General features: G+C 45.3%; 1 protein-coding gene across 5 annotated transcripts in view; it reads left to right on the top strand.

Moving 5' to 3' along the window:
- Window positions 1-20,135, top strand: part of Ptk2b (protein tyrosine kinase 2 beta) — a 127,470-nt gene that overhangs the window by 73,522 nt on the left and 33,813 nt on the right. For all 5 annotated transcript variants that reach the window (XM_031362842.1, XM_031362837.1, XM_031362839.1 and 2 more), the window contains exons 3-5: window positions 14,368-14,546; window positions 14,947-15,034; window positions 17,043-17,122. In XM_031362842.1, coding sequence (XP_031218702.1) covers window positions 14,368-14,546; window positions 14,947-15,034; window positions 17,043-17,122 — 347 coding nt within the window. The remainder of the gene's footprint in view (window positions 1-14,367; window positions 14,547-14,946; window positions 15,035-17,042; window positions 17,123-20,135) is intronic.

The following is a 20,135-nucleotide window of genomic DNA, read 5'->3' as shown; positions in this document are numbered from 1 at the left end:
GGAGGCCTCTGGTATGGAGAGAGAATTAACCAATGGGGTGGAGCAGTTTTGACCATGAAAGGAAGAAAAGAGGGGAAGATTCCGCAAAGGGAACATCATAAGGTCCTAAATTGAGAAGGTACATAGTAGGTCTGAGGCCATCAGTGCCCCAAGATTGATAATTAAAGCCATGTTAGTACCTTTGTTTTCACTCCATCTTATTGGAAACATTGATATAAATGTAAACTATTGAGTGACATGAGATTATTATTTTTTTTAAAGGTTTATTTATTTATTGTTATACATAAGTACAGTGTAGCTGTCTTCAGATGCACCAGAAGAGGGCATCAGATCTCATTACAGATGGTTGTGAGCCACCATGTGGTTACTGGGATTTGAACTCAGGACCTTTGGTAAAGCAGTCAGTGCTCTTACCTGCTGAGCCATCTCGCCAGCCCCCGAGATTATTTTTTTAAAGTTGATGTAGGTTACAGGGTGGAGATTGGAGGGAGGCAAGTATGGCCATAGGCAGAGGTCTCTGGAGAGATGGTAAGAGTGTGAGTTAGGATAGCCATGGATATGGTAACACTGATGATGGCTCTACCAGTGTTAGGGATGGTGGCAATGGTGGTGGTCATGATGGTGATGGTGGTGGTGGTGGTAGTGGTTATGATGGTGGTGGTGGTGGTGATGGTGGTGGTAGTGGTTATGATGGTGGTGTGGTGGTGGTGGTGGTGGTGGTGGTGGTGGTGGTTATGATGGTGGTGGTGGTGGTAGTGATGACAAGGATAGGTGACTATGCTGATGTTGAAGGTGATGATGAAGGTAAAAGCTAACATCCCCCCTCCCAATATTTGTTATTTCACTGGCTTCTCAAAAGGCTCCTTTGAAACACATAGTGTTATTATCTCTACTTTCTATTTAAGGAAACTTGGTGCAGAGGAGTTAAGCAAATGGTTACTTAAGTGGTGGATTTTGTTTTCAAACCCAGACAATCCGCCTCCAGAGCTTACACTCTTAACCAATTCAGTCTATGGAAGGAAGAGCTGTGATTCCAAGGATCCAGGAGTTGGAAGGGAGAGGCTCTGTTGATGGGTCGGGAATGTGAGGCACGGAAGGAGATAAAGAGAACTGAAGCCTGGCTCAGATAGACAGGAGCCCGTGTCTGAGATGAGCACTGGAGGAAGCTGGCTGGGGATGGGGCATCCTCTGCTCGGTTGGATCACTGAGTACATTTGAGACGCTCTCATGTTTTCAAGTGGCAACATTGAAAACACCATTGGTAGATGATTCTGGAGAGATCCATTCTTGGTACAGACATATGAATTGGTCAGCCTCTGGATGGTGGCTGAATGAAACACTGTGAACAGAATGATACAGAAAAGCAACTTGAATAATCTTTCTCCCATTCCACAGCTATTGTTGTGTGCCTCCAGTACCAGGCACCTGCATGGGGCATTGACAGTCTCCAAGCACGGTGTCATTCCCTGTTCTTGTGAGGTTTCCTGACCAAGGCTATGACATTGACTCACACCCATGAATGAACCTCTCAACGGCAATGGAAGTGCTCTGATAAAAAGAAATAGAACCTGGCCAAATGTACAACCCAAAGAGGTTGGTCCAGCTTTGCACAGTGTCTGTTTGAGGACATAGCCTCCTATGTGTAGAGATGGGGTCCAGGCCTAAGATTTTTCTGAAGCAGCTTCTTTCTCACCTGCTTCCAAAGCCCAGACTGCCTCCCCTATCACTTGGTCTTGACTTCGGTGAATTTTTCTTTCGCTCTATGTCCCTTTATCATCCCCCCTCTCCCCAGTTCTCAAAATACTGCCAACCCCTTCAGACTTGCCGAGGACATGTCCCTCTATAAGAACATCGCTGCAACTCCAACCCCTTCTCTTAGCTGTATGTGATGAAACAGAAGCAACAGAGACTGGCCCCAGACAGCCCACATTGGTGTCATGGCTGCACAGTGTCCTTACTCCAGACAGATTGCCGATTTCAAGTTTTTAATCTTGACGCTTCTCTGTGTAAATGTGGATGTCCTATTGTGCTTTCTCTGTGGTGAAACAAACTATGACAAAGCAGGCATGGCAGCACTTAGCTGTGATCCCAGCTTTCTAGAGGTTTGAGGATCATCAGTACCAGGCCAGCCTGAACTACACAGTGAGACCCTATGTCCAAGACAGAATAGCTCTGTGAATAATCATTGGCCCTGGAGCCTAAGTTCTTGCAGAGAGCAGGCAGCAGCTAACCAGACCAGCAGTGCCCAGATGAGAATTGGGGGCTGCCCTTCTTGAATTCCTACTTCTTTTTGTTTTTTCTTTGAAATCATGTTCATCAGGAGCTCTGAGTCTCTGTGACAGGTGGAGGCTTATGTCATTACATTCTCCTCTACCATGCCAATTTGCTCAACTGGGAAAGGGGATTAAGACAAAACACCTTGCAAACAAAGATCATCCTTCACATTTTTAAAAATCTGCCTTCTAGTACCTTTTCCTTTTCTTTCCCCTCTTACTCATCCCCAATTCATTTGCAGGCTGGGTGACCATAGGTCCTGGGTTCCACCCCAGTTTATATGCACTGCCCAGGGATGATTAGCAGTGCCCTGCTAATGTCAACCCAACCATGAACTAGAGGATAAATTTTGCGATCACACAGATCTAAGTCCCATGCTCCTCTCTGATCTGGATGCTCATACTCTCTTCTCTTTCTGGCTGACTCTTGCTGGCCCATTCTGTGCCTGACTCTGTCCATCATTAGAACTTCTGCTTTCCATATAGAAAAGCATTCAGCTAAGGGTGGGTTTATGCCTATGATACAATGTATCTCAAGAGTTGCTGGAGCCCATGTGATGATACAATGTATCTCAAGAGTTGCTGGAGCCCAGCACCATCTTCATCCTAAATCCCCTTTCAAGCCCCTACCATGTACAAGCATGGAAGGCAAGATTTACTTTTACCAGGTACAATGGCTCGTATCTGTAATCTCAGCATTTGGGAAGCCAAAGCAGGAATATTTCTGGAAATTCGAGACCAGCCTGACTCATAGAATAACTTCTGGGTTAGCCAGGGATATATAGCAAAACCTTGTCTTAAAAGGGGACAGGGCTAGAGATAGGACTTAGTAGTTAAGAGAACTTCTTCTTGCAGGGGACCCAGGTTCAATTCCCAGCACCTATATGGGGACTAACAAGTCTGTAACACAACTTGTAAGGGATCTAATGCCCGTTTCTGGCCTCTGTGGGCATGAGCCACTCATGTGGTACACATATACACAGGCAAGCAAAACACTCAGACACATACAATAAATCTTAAAAAACAAAAACAAAAACAAAAACAAACAAACAAACAAACAAAAACAAAGAAAAAAGAAAAGAAGGGAAGAATTCATCTTGGTTGTGACCTGAACTGAAGTCTTCTGGAGCGTCCCCTACCCTGTCCAGATGCATCCCTTCCGCCCATGGTGGGCTTTCCAGATTGTAGATGTCCTTTGGGTGCGGCTTGCTTAACAAGAGGAGGGAGGAATCCAGCTCCCCAAAGCAGCAGGCTCTGAACCCACTTCCACTCACTACCACCACCTGTCCATCCCCACAAGCCTCCCAGGATCCACAGAGGAAGAAGATTAAGGTTTTGTGACCCACAGCCCTGCCCTAATTTATCAAGACACCCCAAGGGCTTCAAATTTAGTCCTGTCACCTAACTAGACACAGGGATACAGGAAATTAGGGGATGGATGCTTTTGTACCCCTTAATTCATAAGTTGAAGCTCTAATCCCTAATATGATAGAAAGGAAATAACAATCTTCAGGAGGAGCTAGCACTGAATATTGGTGTATTCCCCAAAATACCTATGTTGAAACTTAATATTTAATATGGCAACATGGGAAGGTGAGGGTCTTTAGGGATGTGATTCAATCATGAATGGCATTAGAAGTGCTTAAGAAAAGGTTGAGAGCCCAGTGAGCTGGGCCAGCAGTTACGACTGCATACTGCTCCTGTTGAGGACCGAAACTTGGTTGCTACAACTGCATGGAACTCCAGTATCAGGGTACCTAAAAACCTCTTCTGGCCTCCATGGCCGCTGTACACACAGCTTCTCCTCCTATAAGGCACATAATTAAAAATAAAAATGTAAACATCATTTTTTAAAAGATGTCAAGGAGAAGACTCCCCCACCCCCGGCCATCCCCGTCTGCTGTGTGAGGACTGAGTATAAGCTCCATCTCAAAATCCTTGCCGGATGCCAGAGCTTTGATCCTAGACTTCCCAGAACTGTAAGCAACATATTTTCACTGTCTATAACTAGCCAATAAGGAACTTTGTGATGGCAGAAGGGACAGATTAGCACCAGGGCCAGGGCAGAAGTTCCCTAAGGTTGCCAGGCAGTCCCTGGCCCAGAGGCTATGTTCTTTGTCACCTTCGTTTCCCTCCTTCAGAGAGGCACAAGGGCAAGAGCCTCAAGGTTGGAGGAGCACCAGGAAGAAAGGGGAGAGATCCTTGTCCAGGAAAACTACTCCTGAGAGAAGGCTTAGCCCATATCAGGCTGGCCCCTGACATGAGACCAGCCCGTGAAACAGACAGGAAGGGCTCAGTCAGGAAACCACAAACCATCACCACAGAGTGACATGAAAAAGAGGCACATTAATACACACTTCTTCTTTTCTGTACTCCTTCTCACTTCCTGTGTGTGCCTCCAGCCCCTCACACATGCAGACAGACATTCACCACACTGAGAACAAAGAAGATGGTCTCTCTTCGTTTATCTGTGTGCATAGACTCGTGACGTCTGTGAAGGAGGAGGCAGGTGTCTGTGCTGCTGTTCTATTTTTGATCCGATAGTTTCGTGGTTGAATATCCTCTTTAGAGCTTTTATCACCTCGGAATGAATGCTTTCAGAGTGATAAGTTGTGCAAACTTTAGTATTTTTCTCTGCTACCACTAGTTGAAAAATATCAGTTCTCTGAATGGAGGATATGGAACTTATATAGCTATTGTCTTTATTTCCTAACCCCGCCTTAACAGGTTACTGGAAACCAATGGTTAAAACACCAGGAGTGTTTCTCTCACAGCTCTAAAGACTATAAGTCCCAAGTGCAGGTGTCAGAAACACATCTGGTGACACCTACTGCTCATGGGCTTTGCTGACATCACTTCACTCCGCCTCTCTATTCCTACTGCCCTCTCTCCCATAGCTCTCATAAAGACAGGCCTGATTAACAGCCACACAGAGAGTCCAGAGAGACTGTAAACTGAGTTATTCAACCTAATTGTATCTACATAGAGCCTCTTTTGAAATGTGATCTAAGGGTGAGAACATGGGCATATCTTCTTGGAACATTCAATCACCTATTAACTATCTGATTGAAATCACTAGGATTACCTGCAGGCATGTGCAGCGAGTTTAAGGTAAGGGTGTTTCATATTCATATTACCTTCACACCCAGCTGGGATCGGGGAACTGAGCCCCAATGATACAGTCTGTCGTTCCCCCCCACACACACACACACACTGCCAAGGGTTTCAGTCACCAAGGAGCCTGCCCTGCATCTGGTTTCCTGTGAGGCTGTCAGGAGATATGATGCCTTGTCACTTTTTAAAAAGATTTATTTTTTAGTTATGTGTATGTCTTTTCATCTGTATGAATGTATGCTAGGTTTGTGTGTAGGTGCCTGCAGAAGCCAGAAGAAAGCATTGGATCCCCTGGAGCTGGAGTTACAGGTGGATAGAGTCATCTGACATGAGTGCTGGGAACCTAACTCTGGTCCTATGGAAGACAAGAAGCACACTGCTATTGAGCCTTCCTCTAGCGTAACTTCATCATGTCTTAAATAACAGCATCCTATTACCTAGCTTGGGATACTGACTTCAGTGGTACCCAAATTTTGAATGTGGATTAACAGTCTTCCATAACACTCTCCTGCTCACCAGCCTGCTCTTCATTTCCACTGGGTATCCAGATCTTAGGCAAGAACTCATCACCATCTCTTGAAGCCATCTTTCTAGAGACTAATTAGAATTCTACTATGCTGTTGTCACCATGACTAGGACTTGAAGCTTGGACTTCAGTGGGATGTGGCCCTGGGTGTTAAATGGTCACATGCAACCAAGAATCTTTTTGCCCCATCATAGTTACTGTCATTATTGATATGACAAAACACCATGACCAAGAGCAAGTTGAGAAGAAAGGGGTTTATTTGGCTTTCTTCCACACTGTAGTCCATCAAGAAGGAAGCCAGGGCAGGAACTCAAACAGGGCAGGAACCTGGAGGCAGGAGCTGATGCAGGGGCCATGGAGGGTGCTGCTTACAGGCTTGGTCTTCATGGCTTGCTCAGCCTGCTTTTTCTTTTTTTAAGTAGAATTCAGAAACACTAGCCCGGGAATGGCACCACCCATAATAGGCTGGGCCCTCCCACATCAATCACTAATTTAGCCACGCCCTACAGGCTTGCTTTACAGCCCAGTCGTATAGAAGCATTATTTCAACTGAGGCTCCTTCCTCTCCTGTGACTCCAGCTTGTGTCAAGTTGACATAAAAGTAGCTAGCACATGACCCAAATGTCAATAGCACCCCGTTGAGATTCACTGATGCCTATTATTAAGCACTATAGCAAATGTGAATACTCTAGATCCATCCCCCCTGGCCAATAACACTCTTCAACTGTTCATTCTGAAGCAAGGCATGTGACCCATCCCCCAAGCCAATTTCACAATGATCTATAAAGTTGTTACTTTAAAAGGTATCAGAGTAGCAGGGAACTTTTATTTTATTTTTATTTTTTTTTAAAAAGTACATTAACCTGCCTGGTACTTTCCTGTCTGCCTTTTCTTATTCTTTCTTCCTCCTGAAGCTCATCTTAGCATTAAGAGCTCTTCCTTGTGGCATATTAACAATCAGAATTTTGAATAGAACAGGTCTATATTTAACAGAGTATTTTTATTTTTGAAGACAACCCCTATGCTCCAAGTCAATTAAAGATAAGATACACGTTACTGTCTCAAAATCTTTTTATTCTCTTTTTTCTAAGTTCTATCTCCATGTAGAACAAAAAAAAGAAATGAAGACACTGCTGTGTTGGTCTTGATGCTTGTGCCGTAAAACTCTTACCAATCTTTGCTCTGGACAGAATGAAGTAATTTTCCTCTGGACTGTTTCTTCCAGAGGACAAGTATGACTAGATCAGCTCTGGGTGTGGCCCAGTCATCCTGGGCCTAATATTATTACATATAATCTTCCTTCTGTTTCTGAGAGCATCCACATCCACTCATGCTATATCATCACTTGTGGTCCCCATCATGATAATTACTATTTATTGAATAGCTAATATGTACCAAGCCTTATCTGAGCTCTTTATGTACTTGGAATGTACATAAGGCAGGCTAGTCACAGTTATGTGTCATATGTCAAAACACCTTAGTCTGTCATCTAAAAAGAACTGGAAATAAACTTAAGCCTGCACTGGTGTCCCTTGGAGAGTTATCAATGGAAGATTCTTTTTAAGCTAGGACAGGTTTTGGAATCCTTAAGCAATCACTGATTAGAACTCAAAGAGGGTACGTGTCTATCTGATCCAAGATCAGACACAGGCAGTTGTTTTTGTACAGAATCCACCTGCAATCTCTGCTCCGGGAACTGAGACACAGTATCCCCAGAGCAAGCTGGCCAGCAAGACCAGCAGAATCAGTGAGTTTTTGGTTCAAGTGAGAGACCCTGCCTCAACATATGAAATGGAGAATGTCTTTTGGAAGACACCTGGCATAAACTTCTGATCTCCACATCTACCTACACACACACACACACACATACAAGTGAATGTTAGAAAGTGGATTTACAAGCTGTGACAGCTATGACATCACTAGATGATGTCATCTCATGTGACTACTCTCCTAAAGGCGATCTACCACCAACTGAAAAGTCCTCACATAGTGCATGTGGGTGTGGGGACAAGCTATATAGAGATAATCCTAATTTGTTTCTGACCTACAAGTGGAAAAGTCAAAGATAGGGGTGGGGGGGGAAGGCCTTCTGAAATCTTCATACTATTTAACAATTTGAATAAATCAATATGAATCTAGAGGAAAGGAAATTTTGAGGAATACAGACATTTTCAAGAAAGCACCAGAAGTCTTTTAGAGTCTAGACTGTAACTCAAGGCAGCTAGAAAGCCTGCTCTTCGGCACTGGAAGCCTTGGTATGGGAAGAAGATGAGGTCTTCCTGGAGCAAAAGGAACCCTGGGCTTATCTAAAGAGGCACCAGCACTTGGTAAAAACTCAGGTTACATATGGCAATTGAGTGAGTCAGGAAACATCATGTACTGCCATTTTTTAAGGAGTGCTTTATTAATAGAGAAAGAAATACTGACTGTGGCAGCTGATGAGCTGGGGGTTGGGTACCAAACTGCTGCTCCGACTGCTTGCATGTGTGAGCGCCCAAGGGAGGCAGGGCTGGAGGCAGCCAAGGGCAGGTGAGCCCCCTAAATGGAAGCCATTCTCTTCCCCACACCTGAGTCCCAAGCTTCTGCATGGCTGAGGGGTGTGTGATCACTGGAGCCATGACCCCACAGCTCTTCACAGTGTGCACGTGGCAGATGGGGGCTGATGCTTGGAATACAGAACCATCTGCAGCTTGACAGGGCAAGGGTAGACGATCACACGGGGACGCTGTGTCCCGGGAAGCTTGTCATCCTGTTAGAAGACCTTTCTCGGCAGGACTAGATCCACAGCCTAGTTTATTTTTAAGTATATATCTTATATTTTGAGATAATTATATCATTTCCCCCTTCCTTTTCTTCCTTCCAGATATGACATGAACCCCACCTTGCTCTTTTACAAATTCATGGCCCCTTTTTCTTTAATTGTTGTTGCATGTGTGTATGTGTGTGTTCCTAAATACATACATAAAACCTACTCAGCCTGTATAATGTTAATTGTGTATATGTTTTTAGGGCTGACCATTTTGCATTGGATAATCAGTGGTGCGCTCTTCCCTCCCTGGGGAAGACTGTTTCTCTGTTCTCAGCACTCCTTAGTTGCCTGAAGTTTTGTCTTGTCTTGTCTTGTCTTGTTTTGCCTTGTCTTGTTTTGTCTTGTCTTGTCTTGTCTTGTCTAGGGGTCGTGACCTCTTGAGATTTCCCCCCCTTTCATTTTATCACGTCCTTTGGTGTCAGCTTTGTTCATGTCCTGTTTGTGCAGCCATGTCGATGAGACTTCATGAGTGTAACTTCTGACGTTTCCAGGGGACAAAACCTTACCATAAACTCCCTGTTCCTCTGGCCCTTACTTTGCCTCCTCTTCCATAAAGATCCCTGAGCCTTTGGTGCAGGATTTGTGTTGTAAGTGTATCCACTGGGACTGGGCTCCACCCTCTTCATTTTGATTAGTTGTAGTTTTCTGTAATAAGTTTCCACTTGTTGCAAAGTGGAGTTTCCTTAAGGAGGGGTGAGAACTACACTTACATGTAGGTGTAGGGTTACATACTTAGAATGTAGTTGGGGTTTATGCTGGTTTAGTAAAGTGTTGATTATAGATTCTCCTCTAAGTTCCATGGCTTTACTAACTCCAGATAGCTGACTAGGTTTCTAGTATCAGGCATGCCTTCCCTCTTATTGGGCTGACTACTAGGTCTAATTAAAGAGCTGTTATTTACTACCAGGGTTTGTGTGCATCCTTAGGGAGGGTTATGGAGCCATGCTGGTTGTTGTGGTTCACAGGCCTCCGCTGAGTGGGACTATTGGTTGCTTCCCTGCTTTGGAAGCTTGCATGATGCCTTCTGGTACTATATAACAGCTAGTCTACAGAGAGACAGGTTTCAGTTCATATCCAGCTCTGGTGCTCTCCTCCCTATTTCTGAAATGCTGCACACATTAGTTTGCATGATACAATGTTGATACTCTTTCTGTGTGGTTATGAGCATCACATTCATTTCTCCCAGCCATGTCTGAAGAATGGACATAGTCTGCCGAGTTCTGATACAATGTATTTCCTCAGTTATACAGTTAACAGACTTCACAGGTTAAAGGCCCAGTTCATCAGACACCCCTCCCCTCAAATCCTGAGCCACCCACACTTTTGCTATCAATTAGTCGGTTCCCACTTCCTCCTCAGGCTCAATGAAGTACTAGAACAAGTCAAAGAACTGGGAAAGTATAATACTTAAAGCTGTAGTTTTATCCTAGTGGATACAAATTAATACCTAAGAAGCACACGGAACTTCTGGGAGACTCCCAGACAGGAACCTTCTGTAATCAAGATCCATCACCTGCTAGGCAAAGTAATGCACATCATCAAGTCTCAGGTGAACATCCTGATTCAGATATTAGAGCTTCTAAAAGGAAAGAAGGCATGGTTGATGATGAATGAACGCTTTCACCACACAGTCCAACTTGATATCTACCAGCCCCCAACCCCAAGCTCAGGCTAACTCTCAGACTCTAAGTTGCAGTCCTCCAAGAACATAGCTAGCTGGTCTTTACAATCTAAAAAACCAATATGTGGTTGACTAGTGCCTCCCACCCCTACCCTTTCCCCAATGCTTCTGAAACTATGGGTCCCCCATAGGTTAGAACCCAACACGGATAACAAAGCTAGTTCTATCATCTGAAAAATCCCAAGATTTGAAACCAAGGACAAAGACCAGCCAAGTCCTCTATAATGCAAGTCAGTAATCAGTCTGGTCACGTGGGTGAAGGGTAGCAGTGCTGTTCAGAGGCTGTTTGTCCCCAGCACCATCCACATTCATCCTCAGGAAAGGTAGGTATGGCTTGGGCTATGCCTGCCTTGCCTCATGGGAGTGCTTCAGGATGATGGAGTATAGTAGTCAGGAATTCCCAGCATACTCCAGCCATTGGTTTCTGGTCCAAATCAATGTTTCAGACTCACTTAGTGCTGTCTGTCTTCCTCTCAGCCCTGGAATCATCTATTTCGACAAGGGCCTTGGACTCTTTTCCAGAAGAATGGTGCTTAGAAACTAAAACTTACGCTTGGCCTGGAAACCACTATGACGTGGCATTGCTCATTAAGCCCTTTAGTAGAATCAACTCAAAACTCAACCCTTCTTCCCTTCAGTGTAAGTCACTCAAACCACAACTTCAAAACAATCCCTTATTACGTGGTCTCCTCCGGTTTTCTCTTCTTCATGGTTTGAGTACTTTCCCTAACTGTTAGAAGGGAATGTACTCCATTCTTTTCAATGCATGTCCCCCTTTGCTAAGCTCCCCTGTAGGTAACGAATTTCACCTTCATTCAGTTCTCTCTGCCCCTGGGCTGGCTGCTAATGCCAGCTCCTCAGCCTTACTATTCTGACCCTTGGCCCTATCCGAACTTACTAGAGACAGGAAGAGATAAGGGTGTGTGTAGGAGGGGAGCGGGTATCAAAATGATAGAAGAATAAAACAAAAATGTGGTTTTTATAATACAGTTTAAATGGGAGCCTGTAAGAGATTACTGTGTTAAAATATGCTCACTTAAAGAAAAAGAGTATTAACCTGGAGCCAACCAATGTTTCAAAGAGTTAACTAATTTAATCCTCACAAAGCTACCTCCCTCGGGCTCCATTACTGACTCATTTTTTTTAGGAAAAGCCTAGATCTGAAGCTTTTAGGAAAACCTTTTTGAAAGCTGGCTCTGAATCTGAATGCATGTATGTACAAAGTTATTTTTAATTTGTAAAACAAAGGAAAAGAAATGAAGAGAACCAACTGTTCAAATCTGTCTTTAATATCCACCCTTAGTCCCCAGGTCACCTCTCCAGCCCTGGCAGGGTTTTATAAAGTCTAAGACCCTTGACCCACTAATTCTACTCTTCTGGATTAATTGAAAGCAAACACCAGTGTATCATTTATACATAGAAGCACTTTACGTTAATTTTCAAATTTTCATGAGAGTAAAAAAAAAAATACATAAATGCCTTAAGTTTCTAGAACACAGGGCTAAATTAACATATTGTGGTTTGTTTATACAGTAGACTATTACTCATCTCCAAAAAGGAACAACCAAGCTGGGATGTAGGTCAGTGGCAGAACACTTGCCTACTATATACAAGGCTCTAGGTTCGATTCCCAGGGTAACAAAACAAGACAGAAAGAAGCATTGCCAGGGTGTCATGATATATACCTGTAATCCTAGCCCTTGGGAGGCTAAGGCAGGAGGATTGTAAGGTCAAAATCATCCTGAGATATATATTACCTTGTCTCAAACACACACACACACACACACACACACACACACACACACACACACACACACACATATATATCATCAATGTGGGAAAATCTTAGACATTAAGTTAAGTGAAAGAAGTTAGACAGGAAAAAATGCCACACATTAGGCAATTTTATGCCTATGAAATTGTACAATTAGGAAAATATATTAAAACTATGAGAGGGGAAGAGGAGTTAGCCACAAGAGAGAATCACGTAAAGATGTGGAAAACATCTATCTTAATCGGTATGTGGGTCTCAAGAGAGTATTTGTGTGTCAGTACTGCATTGCTAAGATTTATACATTTTAATGTATGTGTGTGTGTATGTGTGTGTGTGTGTGTGTGTGTGTGTACATACATATCACCTTAAAGAAGAACTGGAAAGAACAGTGGGTCGCAATTAGGGAGTAAGAACATGGCATCTATTCACTAAAGCAGACTGTGCACGCAAAGAGAGCCTTTATACTCCTGAACTTATTTTGCATTGAAAACTGAGATTTTCAGTTCTACATTGGTCAGGATTCCTAGCTATTACAAAATGAAGCACTCAGTTAACAGATCTCAGTTTGTTTAAGGGGTAGGTTAAAACACCTTCAGGACCAAGGTGGGAACTGCAAGTGGGACTCGGTGGAGATATGAGGGATACTGGCTAAAATATCTGGGTGACCATGTAGGTAGAGATAAGCAGGGGTCAGTAGTAGAAGAAGTGGGTAGAGATAATGGCAGACCTGCCTGCTTCACAACGTAGACCTTACGTTCTTGTCCTTGCTTCTCTCTCTGGAGCCATATAGACCACAGCCTTCACCTTCAGGCTCCGTTCTGATTGCAGAGCTGCTATTAGACTGCTGGTGTGTACTCTGGTCCCCATGCCCCCCCCCCATGCATCTCACAGAGCAGTAGTGGGCTTCACTGATTAGCCATTGTCTTTCTTTGTAGGAAAGAGAGTTTTATGTAAGTTCAAGAGACTTGAAAGGAGGCATCTAGAACAAGGCCCACACTTGTCCAGGCTGATGCATAATTGGACATTATTTTAAACCAGCATTACTTAAATATTAGTCTTGACATTTTCCTAGTAGAGAGAAAAACATGCTTGCTTCTATTTCCAATTATGGAATTAATTGCATTTTGCTTACTAACTTAGACAACTTCTTGGGAGGCGTGTTTAAAAAAAAAACATTCAGCCTAAACAATGAAGCTTCCCTCCTGTTCCTGGCCAGCCTGTAGTCTCGGGTAGGCTCATGTAGGTTGGGTAGCCATGTATTTCAGACTCCTAGTTCACAAGGGTCAGTGTCAGTGATGTTTTAAATCTGCATCCAGGGATCTCTGCTGAGCCAGGAGTGGGCTCAGCTCACTCACTTGATGTGGACCCAAGGGAGAAATGTGATTACCAGCAGCAAAGTTGGGTTAGTCAGGGCCTTCTGGTGGGCTTCCAGGAAGCCTTGCAGTAGACATTCAAATTAATCAGGCTGGGCTGTGTTTGGGCCAAGAAGTGGGGGCATTAGTCTGTGGGTGTGGGACCTGCTGAAACTGTGGGTTAACAAAAAGAAAACCCCAAGAGAGAACAAAGAGGATAGTGCCTTCCTGTCAGCTTTCCTGAGATCTTCTTTTTGTGGGTCTGTCCCTTAAGGTCAGCCTCACGCTGTGTCTCCTCCAGCTCTGCCATGCCCCAAGTCAGTTTGGCAAAGCAAAACATCGGAGTCCAGAGGTCCAGAGCTCACCATCTCAGCTTAGTCCCGGCATCAGCTTATTTACGAGCTTTAATGCAATGGTAACACCTGCTTGCCTCCCTGTGTCATGTGGACTCAGTGCCATCATGTGTGGAGAAGACCTAGCAGATCTTGGTCCTGTACTGCATCCTGCTGGCAAGACTGGAAACCATCCAGAAGGGGCTTTTCGCAGGGCACATGCCCAGCTGGGATTCATTGTTTTGAACTGTGCTCTCAGCCTCTGCATCTTGTCCTCGCTTCTGCTACCTCCTCCCACTTCCTCTACGTCTGTCTCATTTTGCCAGATTGTTCATTCATCGGGCAGAGCACACTGTGTCCCAGGGCTTGTGCTCACTGTTAGAGAATCAGAAATAGATAATAGCCAAGACAGATTGCCACACAGGGTTAGGGGATGTGCATGGGGAACCTGTGAGAGCCCAGCAGGGGTGCATCCTGGATCCTTAGCCCTCTTATCTCCTCCCTAGGAGATCATCACCTCCATCCTCCTGAGTGGGCGAATAGGGCCCAACATCCAGCTGGCTGAATGCTACGGGCTGAGGCTGAAGCACATGAAGTCAGACGAGATCCACTGGCTGCACCCACAGATGACTGTGGGCGAAGTGCAGGACAAGTATGAATGTCTACACGTGGAAGCTGAGTGGAGGTAGGACGGTCATCCTTCCATCAAACATCCCCAAGGCTCTAGAATCTTGTACAAAATTGGAATGGCTTTCTAGACTTAGTCCTCCCACCATGTCCTGATGGGAGTATTTTTGAGATCCACCCTGGGTCCATAGAGAATCCTCATTTCAGGATAGGATCTAGGTCACAGTTCTGACCAGATGCTGTTGGTGCTATGGTAAAGGGGAGTGGAGGGTGAGAAGGAATGAGAGCCCAGCTCGAGGGTTGGTCTGTGAAGTAAGGAAACCAGAATCTGTGCCAAAAGCCTCATGGGTAGTCAGTCCTGGGAATGCTGGGGGCAGAGGAGCTTTCGGCCCTGTGAGTCTGGCTGCTCTTTTGGGAATCCAGCTACCCAGAGTCAAGCAGAGTCTGTCTTGTTGCAGGTATGACCTTCAAATCCGCTACTTGCCAGAAGATTTCATGGAGAGCCTGAAAGAAGACAGGACCACACTGCTGTACTTTTACCAACAGGTGAAGAGCATCCTAGTGTCACACAGCTCTTTAAAAGCCCAGACGAATCCATTCTCTTCAGGGGAGATGGAAAGATAAAGAGCAGCCTTCTAGGAGGCTTCCCCCCCTTCCCGCCCCTGCCCCAGGCTGTTTCTTATCTGTGTGGCCAGGTACCCTTGAAACAGGAAAAGCAGGTTGGCTCACAGGCACTGAGGTGGGGTTTCCAGCCGCTTCTGCCACTGACCACCCTGGTAGTCCCAGGGACTTCATTTACATGAATTTGCTTTCTCCTCTTTAAGTTTAGAATAACATCAACATCTGCTTTAGAGAGTTGGCACAAGGACAGTTGGCACAAGGACCCAGTGATGTCCATGGCAGAGTACTGAGGAACTGGCCGGAGGAAGAACTAATCACAAGTTGTAGTTCTTACCAATTCCCATGGTGTGAATACTCCTATTGTGGCCTCTTTCGGGCTACCAACATAGCATCCACTAGCTCATGAAACTTTCAAAAGTGTGCCAGCTGGCTCTCTTGAGCTACCTAAACCTCTCTCACATGCCTTCAGACTAAACGAGTAGCTGCCACATCTCCTGCACTGAGGAAGCTCTGAAGCAGTGCCAACAGAGTGGGCACTATCGCTTTCCTTCTGTCTCTGCACCTCACGTCCTGTTGGCCAGACATCAACCCAGATGTTTCGTGGACTCTGAGTGACATTTATAACTGTTTATCAACATGGGCTTGGATAAATCACTAATTCATCCCCAAATCTTCCTTCCTTGCTTCACTCTTTCTTTCTTTCCTTCTTTCTTTCCTTCCTTCCTTCCTTCCTTCCTTCTTCCTTCTTTCCTTCCTTCCTTCATCTCTCTTTCTCTTGTATTTCTCTTACAATAAATAAGACTGAACCCAAGATATCACACTTGCTAGGCAAATATTCTTCCACTAAACCAAATCCTCAGCCATTTTTCTTCTTGCAGTGCCTCATTTTTAGTCTTTTTCAAAGATTTATTTATTTTATGCCTATGAGTACACTGTAGCTGACTTCAGACACCAGAAGAGGGATCTCATTACAGATGGTTGTGAGCCACCATGTGGTCACTGGGGATTGGTCTCAGGACCTCTGGAAGAAGTCAGAACTCTCAACCACTGAGCCATCTCTCCAGCCCCACCTCATTTTTGTTTTATTTGGTTTTTATTTTATTTTAATTTTTTTGAGAAAGGATCTCTGTATGTAGCCCTGATTCTCATGGCGCTGGCTGTGTAAACCAGGCTGGAACTCACAGAGATCCATCTGCCTCCCAAGAACTGGGATTGAAGGCACAGGCCACCATGTTGGCTCCAGAAGTGTGTCATTAAGCTGATTAAACTGGCCTTGACAAATTCATGCAGCCCGAAGACACCTTGAGGCTATAATCCCCCTGCTTTAGCAGGCAGGGTAGCTGAGATTACAGGCCTAACCCACTAGGCCTGGCTTCAGTTTTATTCTATCAAAAATGGCAGTGGAAGAGGGGCATGAAAATGCCTCTCCGTGGTGGGATTCTGTTTTAATTACTTTTCTATTGCTGTAAAGAGGCATCATGACCAAGACTGAAGAAAGACTTTATTAGGTTTATGGTTCAGAGGGTAAGTGTATGACCATCATGGTGGGGAGTGTGGCAGTAGGCCAGCAGGCATGGTGCTAGGGCAGTGACTGAGAGCTTATATCCTTATCTGTAGGTAAGAAGAGGCAGGGTGGTGGAGGGGTGGGGGAGACCCTGACAGATAGGTAGATACTGGAAATATTCAAGACTTTTGAAACATCCAAGCTTGCCTCCAGTGACAACACTACCTCCTAATCCTTCCCAAACAGTTCCTCCAACAGGGGGCCAGGCATCTAAATTTATAAGCCTAATAGGGGCCATTCTCATTCAAACCACCAATATATATGATAGACAAAACCCAGGGGGTATCAGTGTGTTCACCTCCCACGGTCTCTGCTCCAGGAAGGAAAACATGAGCGCATGAGTCTGACCCTTGATCTTTCTTCCACCAGCTCCGGAATGACTACATGCAACGCTATGCCAGCAAGGTCAGTGAAGGCATGGCTCTGCAGCTGGGCTGTCTGGAGCTCAGGTAGGTAATTGTGAGCCCTCTTCTGGGAAATCCCAGCGCTGGCTTTGGACTTGTTGGCTTGTCCCTCTCTAGGAAGTGAAAGTGGTTATGGGAGACACAGGAAGAAGACGAGAAGTGGCTAACAGCCTGAAGGACTCACTGTCTAGTCATCAGGATAGACAAGGGAGACAGGCTACTCCCACTCCATCTGGTCTCCTCCCACCTATGGCCTGTCCCCATCCCCCTGTGCTCCATCTCTGCCCCCCACAGCCTGTCCCCCACTCTCATTTCTAAGCTGCCTGTCTCTCCTACCTGCCCATCACTGCTGCTGTTACTCAGTGATTCAGAAAGTCCTCTAGGACTCTAGCCTGGGTCTAGGAGACCACTCAGAGGTAGGGATCTCAGTTTGGGCGACTCATTGCTGCATCCCAAGCTCTACGATGTAGGTCCTCAATCTGTACCTATGTCAGCACACCACTAAATCATGACTTCCAGTTCATAGGGTCTGGAGGTGGCATGTGTGCCGTTACTTATAATTAGAGACAAAATGAGTATGTCTCAGTCTTCTACTAGGAGAAAATGACCAGATAGAAGAAAGTTGAATAACTTTCTGGATAATAGCAGATAATGGGTGGAGTTAGGGTGGGGAACTGGGCATTCCAGACCCAGGAAATGTGGGAGCAAAAGCTGGAGAACCACAGAGAATGAGATAGTGGAAGCAATGACCAGTATGATGGCAGGCTGATGACGTCATTAGAATGATATCATTAGAGTGAGACAGGGCAGTTTAAGAAGCCAGGCCTTACCCTTGGCTGTTGTGTTCCATTGCCATTTGGGGCAGAAGAGGACCCTATGGCTAAACCTCTGTGCTTAGCCTGGACTTGACCAAGGCTACAACACCTTCAGTTCAACCGGCCACCTGCTGCTCTCCCTCCCTCTCCTGTTCTGCACCCCATCAGGGTAAAAGTAGCTTCAATGTCTGAGTGCATAGTGTGGTTACCTGAGAGGTAGATACACTATCGTTCCAATCCCACCCTTGGCCCTGTGGTCTACAAGATCTTAGAAGATGGACTTTTAGCTAGCATCTGAGGTGGTTTAGAGGCAGTTAGCCCAGTCAGCATTGCTGAAAGACTTTCAAGGGCCGTTGCCAAGTGTTACTTCTGTTTGGCCCAATGTGTTATTCTGGGGGATTTCTGGCTCTACCCATGACATCCATCCAAGCTGACTGAAAACGGAACTCTGCTGGCTCTTCCATGGTACTGGGGGGCCTTAGAGAGAAGTCGACGGGGTCCATGGTGGGGATTGTGCAACTAGAAGGTGAAGGTACCATTCTGATTTGACTATCTGAGATTGTTGGCTTGTTAAGGACTTCTCATTTCCTTACAGTTAGTGGCAGCTGGTCCCCAAAAGCAAGGACCCAATAGCACCCAGTATAGGGTATGTCATCTCAGGTGCTCAGAGCTGGTGCACCAGGGAACTCTGAAGTTTGTTACACGTGCTCTTGTCTGTCTTCTGTGTCCACTGTAGCCCTGAAGCTTGTACCAGATGCTGCAGGCTTCCTCTCAGAAATGAGACAATGCTGAAAAGCAGGTCTGTTGAGCTTTGTATTTGTGGGGCTCATGCTAGACTGTGGTGTCATTTTGAGACTCCAGTAAGCCACCTGTCCACATCTGCTGGCAAATGACTTAATAGTCTTATGCTTTTCAACCATCCTCAAACTGATATTGGTTATGATCCAAATGCCAAGCATGGCACTCAAGGGTTAGACAAATAGAGAGGTTGCCGCGGACCGGGATTTCTTACGGGGTCCCTTGTTCCACGGGACTAGGGGTTCTGGCCAGGTGGGCACGGGATTCGGCTTTTGACAAACAGACTAGACACGAGTGGTGTAAGGTCTGAGTGTATTTCTTTAAAAATGACATGAGGCTTTTACAATCATTGCAAAAGAGAAATGAAAAATCTGGCAGCTCAACAGTTGAGGTACATCTGAGGCTATCTGAAACATACTGGGTCTAAAGCAGTAGCTATCTCCTCTGAACTGGTGCTGCATCCCCCGGGGCCCAAGTGCTCTGGATCCGGGGGACTGTGAGAGATACATGAATCTGAGTCCTAGCCCATCTAAGTTCTAGTCTTAGTCCTTCATGTGAGTCCAAGTCCTTCTTCCCCCAGTCCTAGTGCTAGACTGAAGTCATGTAGGCAAGCGCCCCCCACACCAAGGTCAGCAGGATCTGGTAGCTAGGTGTGAAACAGGAGGAAGAGGGGTGGAGCCCTCCCTGTTGAGGTATTCTTATGCTAATTCTCTGGTTCTTGCTGGAGGCAGGCAGAGGGGAATCCTGACCTAACACTTTGAGCTAATGTCCTAGAGTGAGAGAAACCTTTCAATTACTCTCTAGTACTTAAAACATTAAACTAGGATAGTTGGAAACATTGTGTCGGCCAGGAGACAATGCCCAATCTTAACCATTTACAAATCATTACTTGGGGTAGCTTTATGCCTAATTATGAGGCCGTGTTGACGATTGGAAAGACTAATCTGGAACATGTCTGAGTTAGGGGATACCAGCGACTGTCTGAAATCCAGGAGGCACAGAACCCCTTTTGGGACCTTATTGCCTCTTATCCTTTATCAGGATTTTATCCCCAATATTATGGATGTGACTGGAGTAGATGAGTGTGCATGGCAAGAGGTGTCTGAATTGCCTCCGTAGTCTCATCGAGGGGGCATAGTGTGCTCAAGTTTGTTCCTTAATCACATCAGGGTTGTCCCCAAACTCACACTGTCTCATGATCCACCATCCTGCCATGTACATCCTGAGCCTGAGAAAGAATCAAGCTCGAATTCTGAGGGCCAGGGATGTGGTGTTCCAGTGGGTATGTGGAAAACACCTATGTAAACCTACTAGGCTTCCAGGCCCAATGAGTTTCAAGTGGAAAATGTAGAATACATAGCTTACATGGTGATGGGGTGGATGTTTAAAATCAGATTATTACTATTTCTTACCAAGAGCAGGACATGTTTCTGAAAAATCAGACC

Source organism: Mastomys coucha, unplaced genomic scaffold (assembly GCF_008632895.1).
Source record: "Mastomys coucha isolate ucsf_1 unplaced genomic scaffold, UCSF_Mcou_1 pScaffold9, whole genome shotgun sequence".
NCBI lineage: Eukaryota > Metazoa > Chordata > Mammalia > Rodentia > Muridae > Mastomys > Mastomys coucha.
Note: the sequence above shows the minus strand (reverse complement) of the source record. Positions and strands in the feature narration are given on the sequence as shown.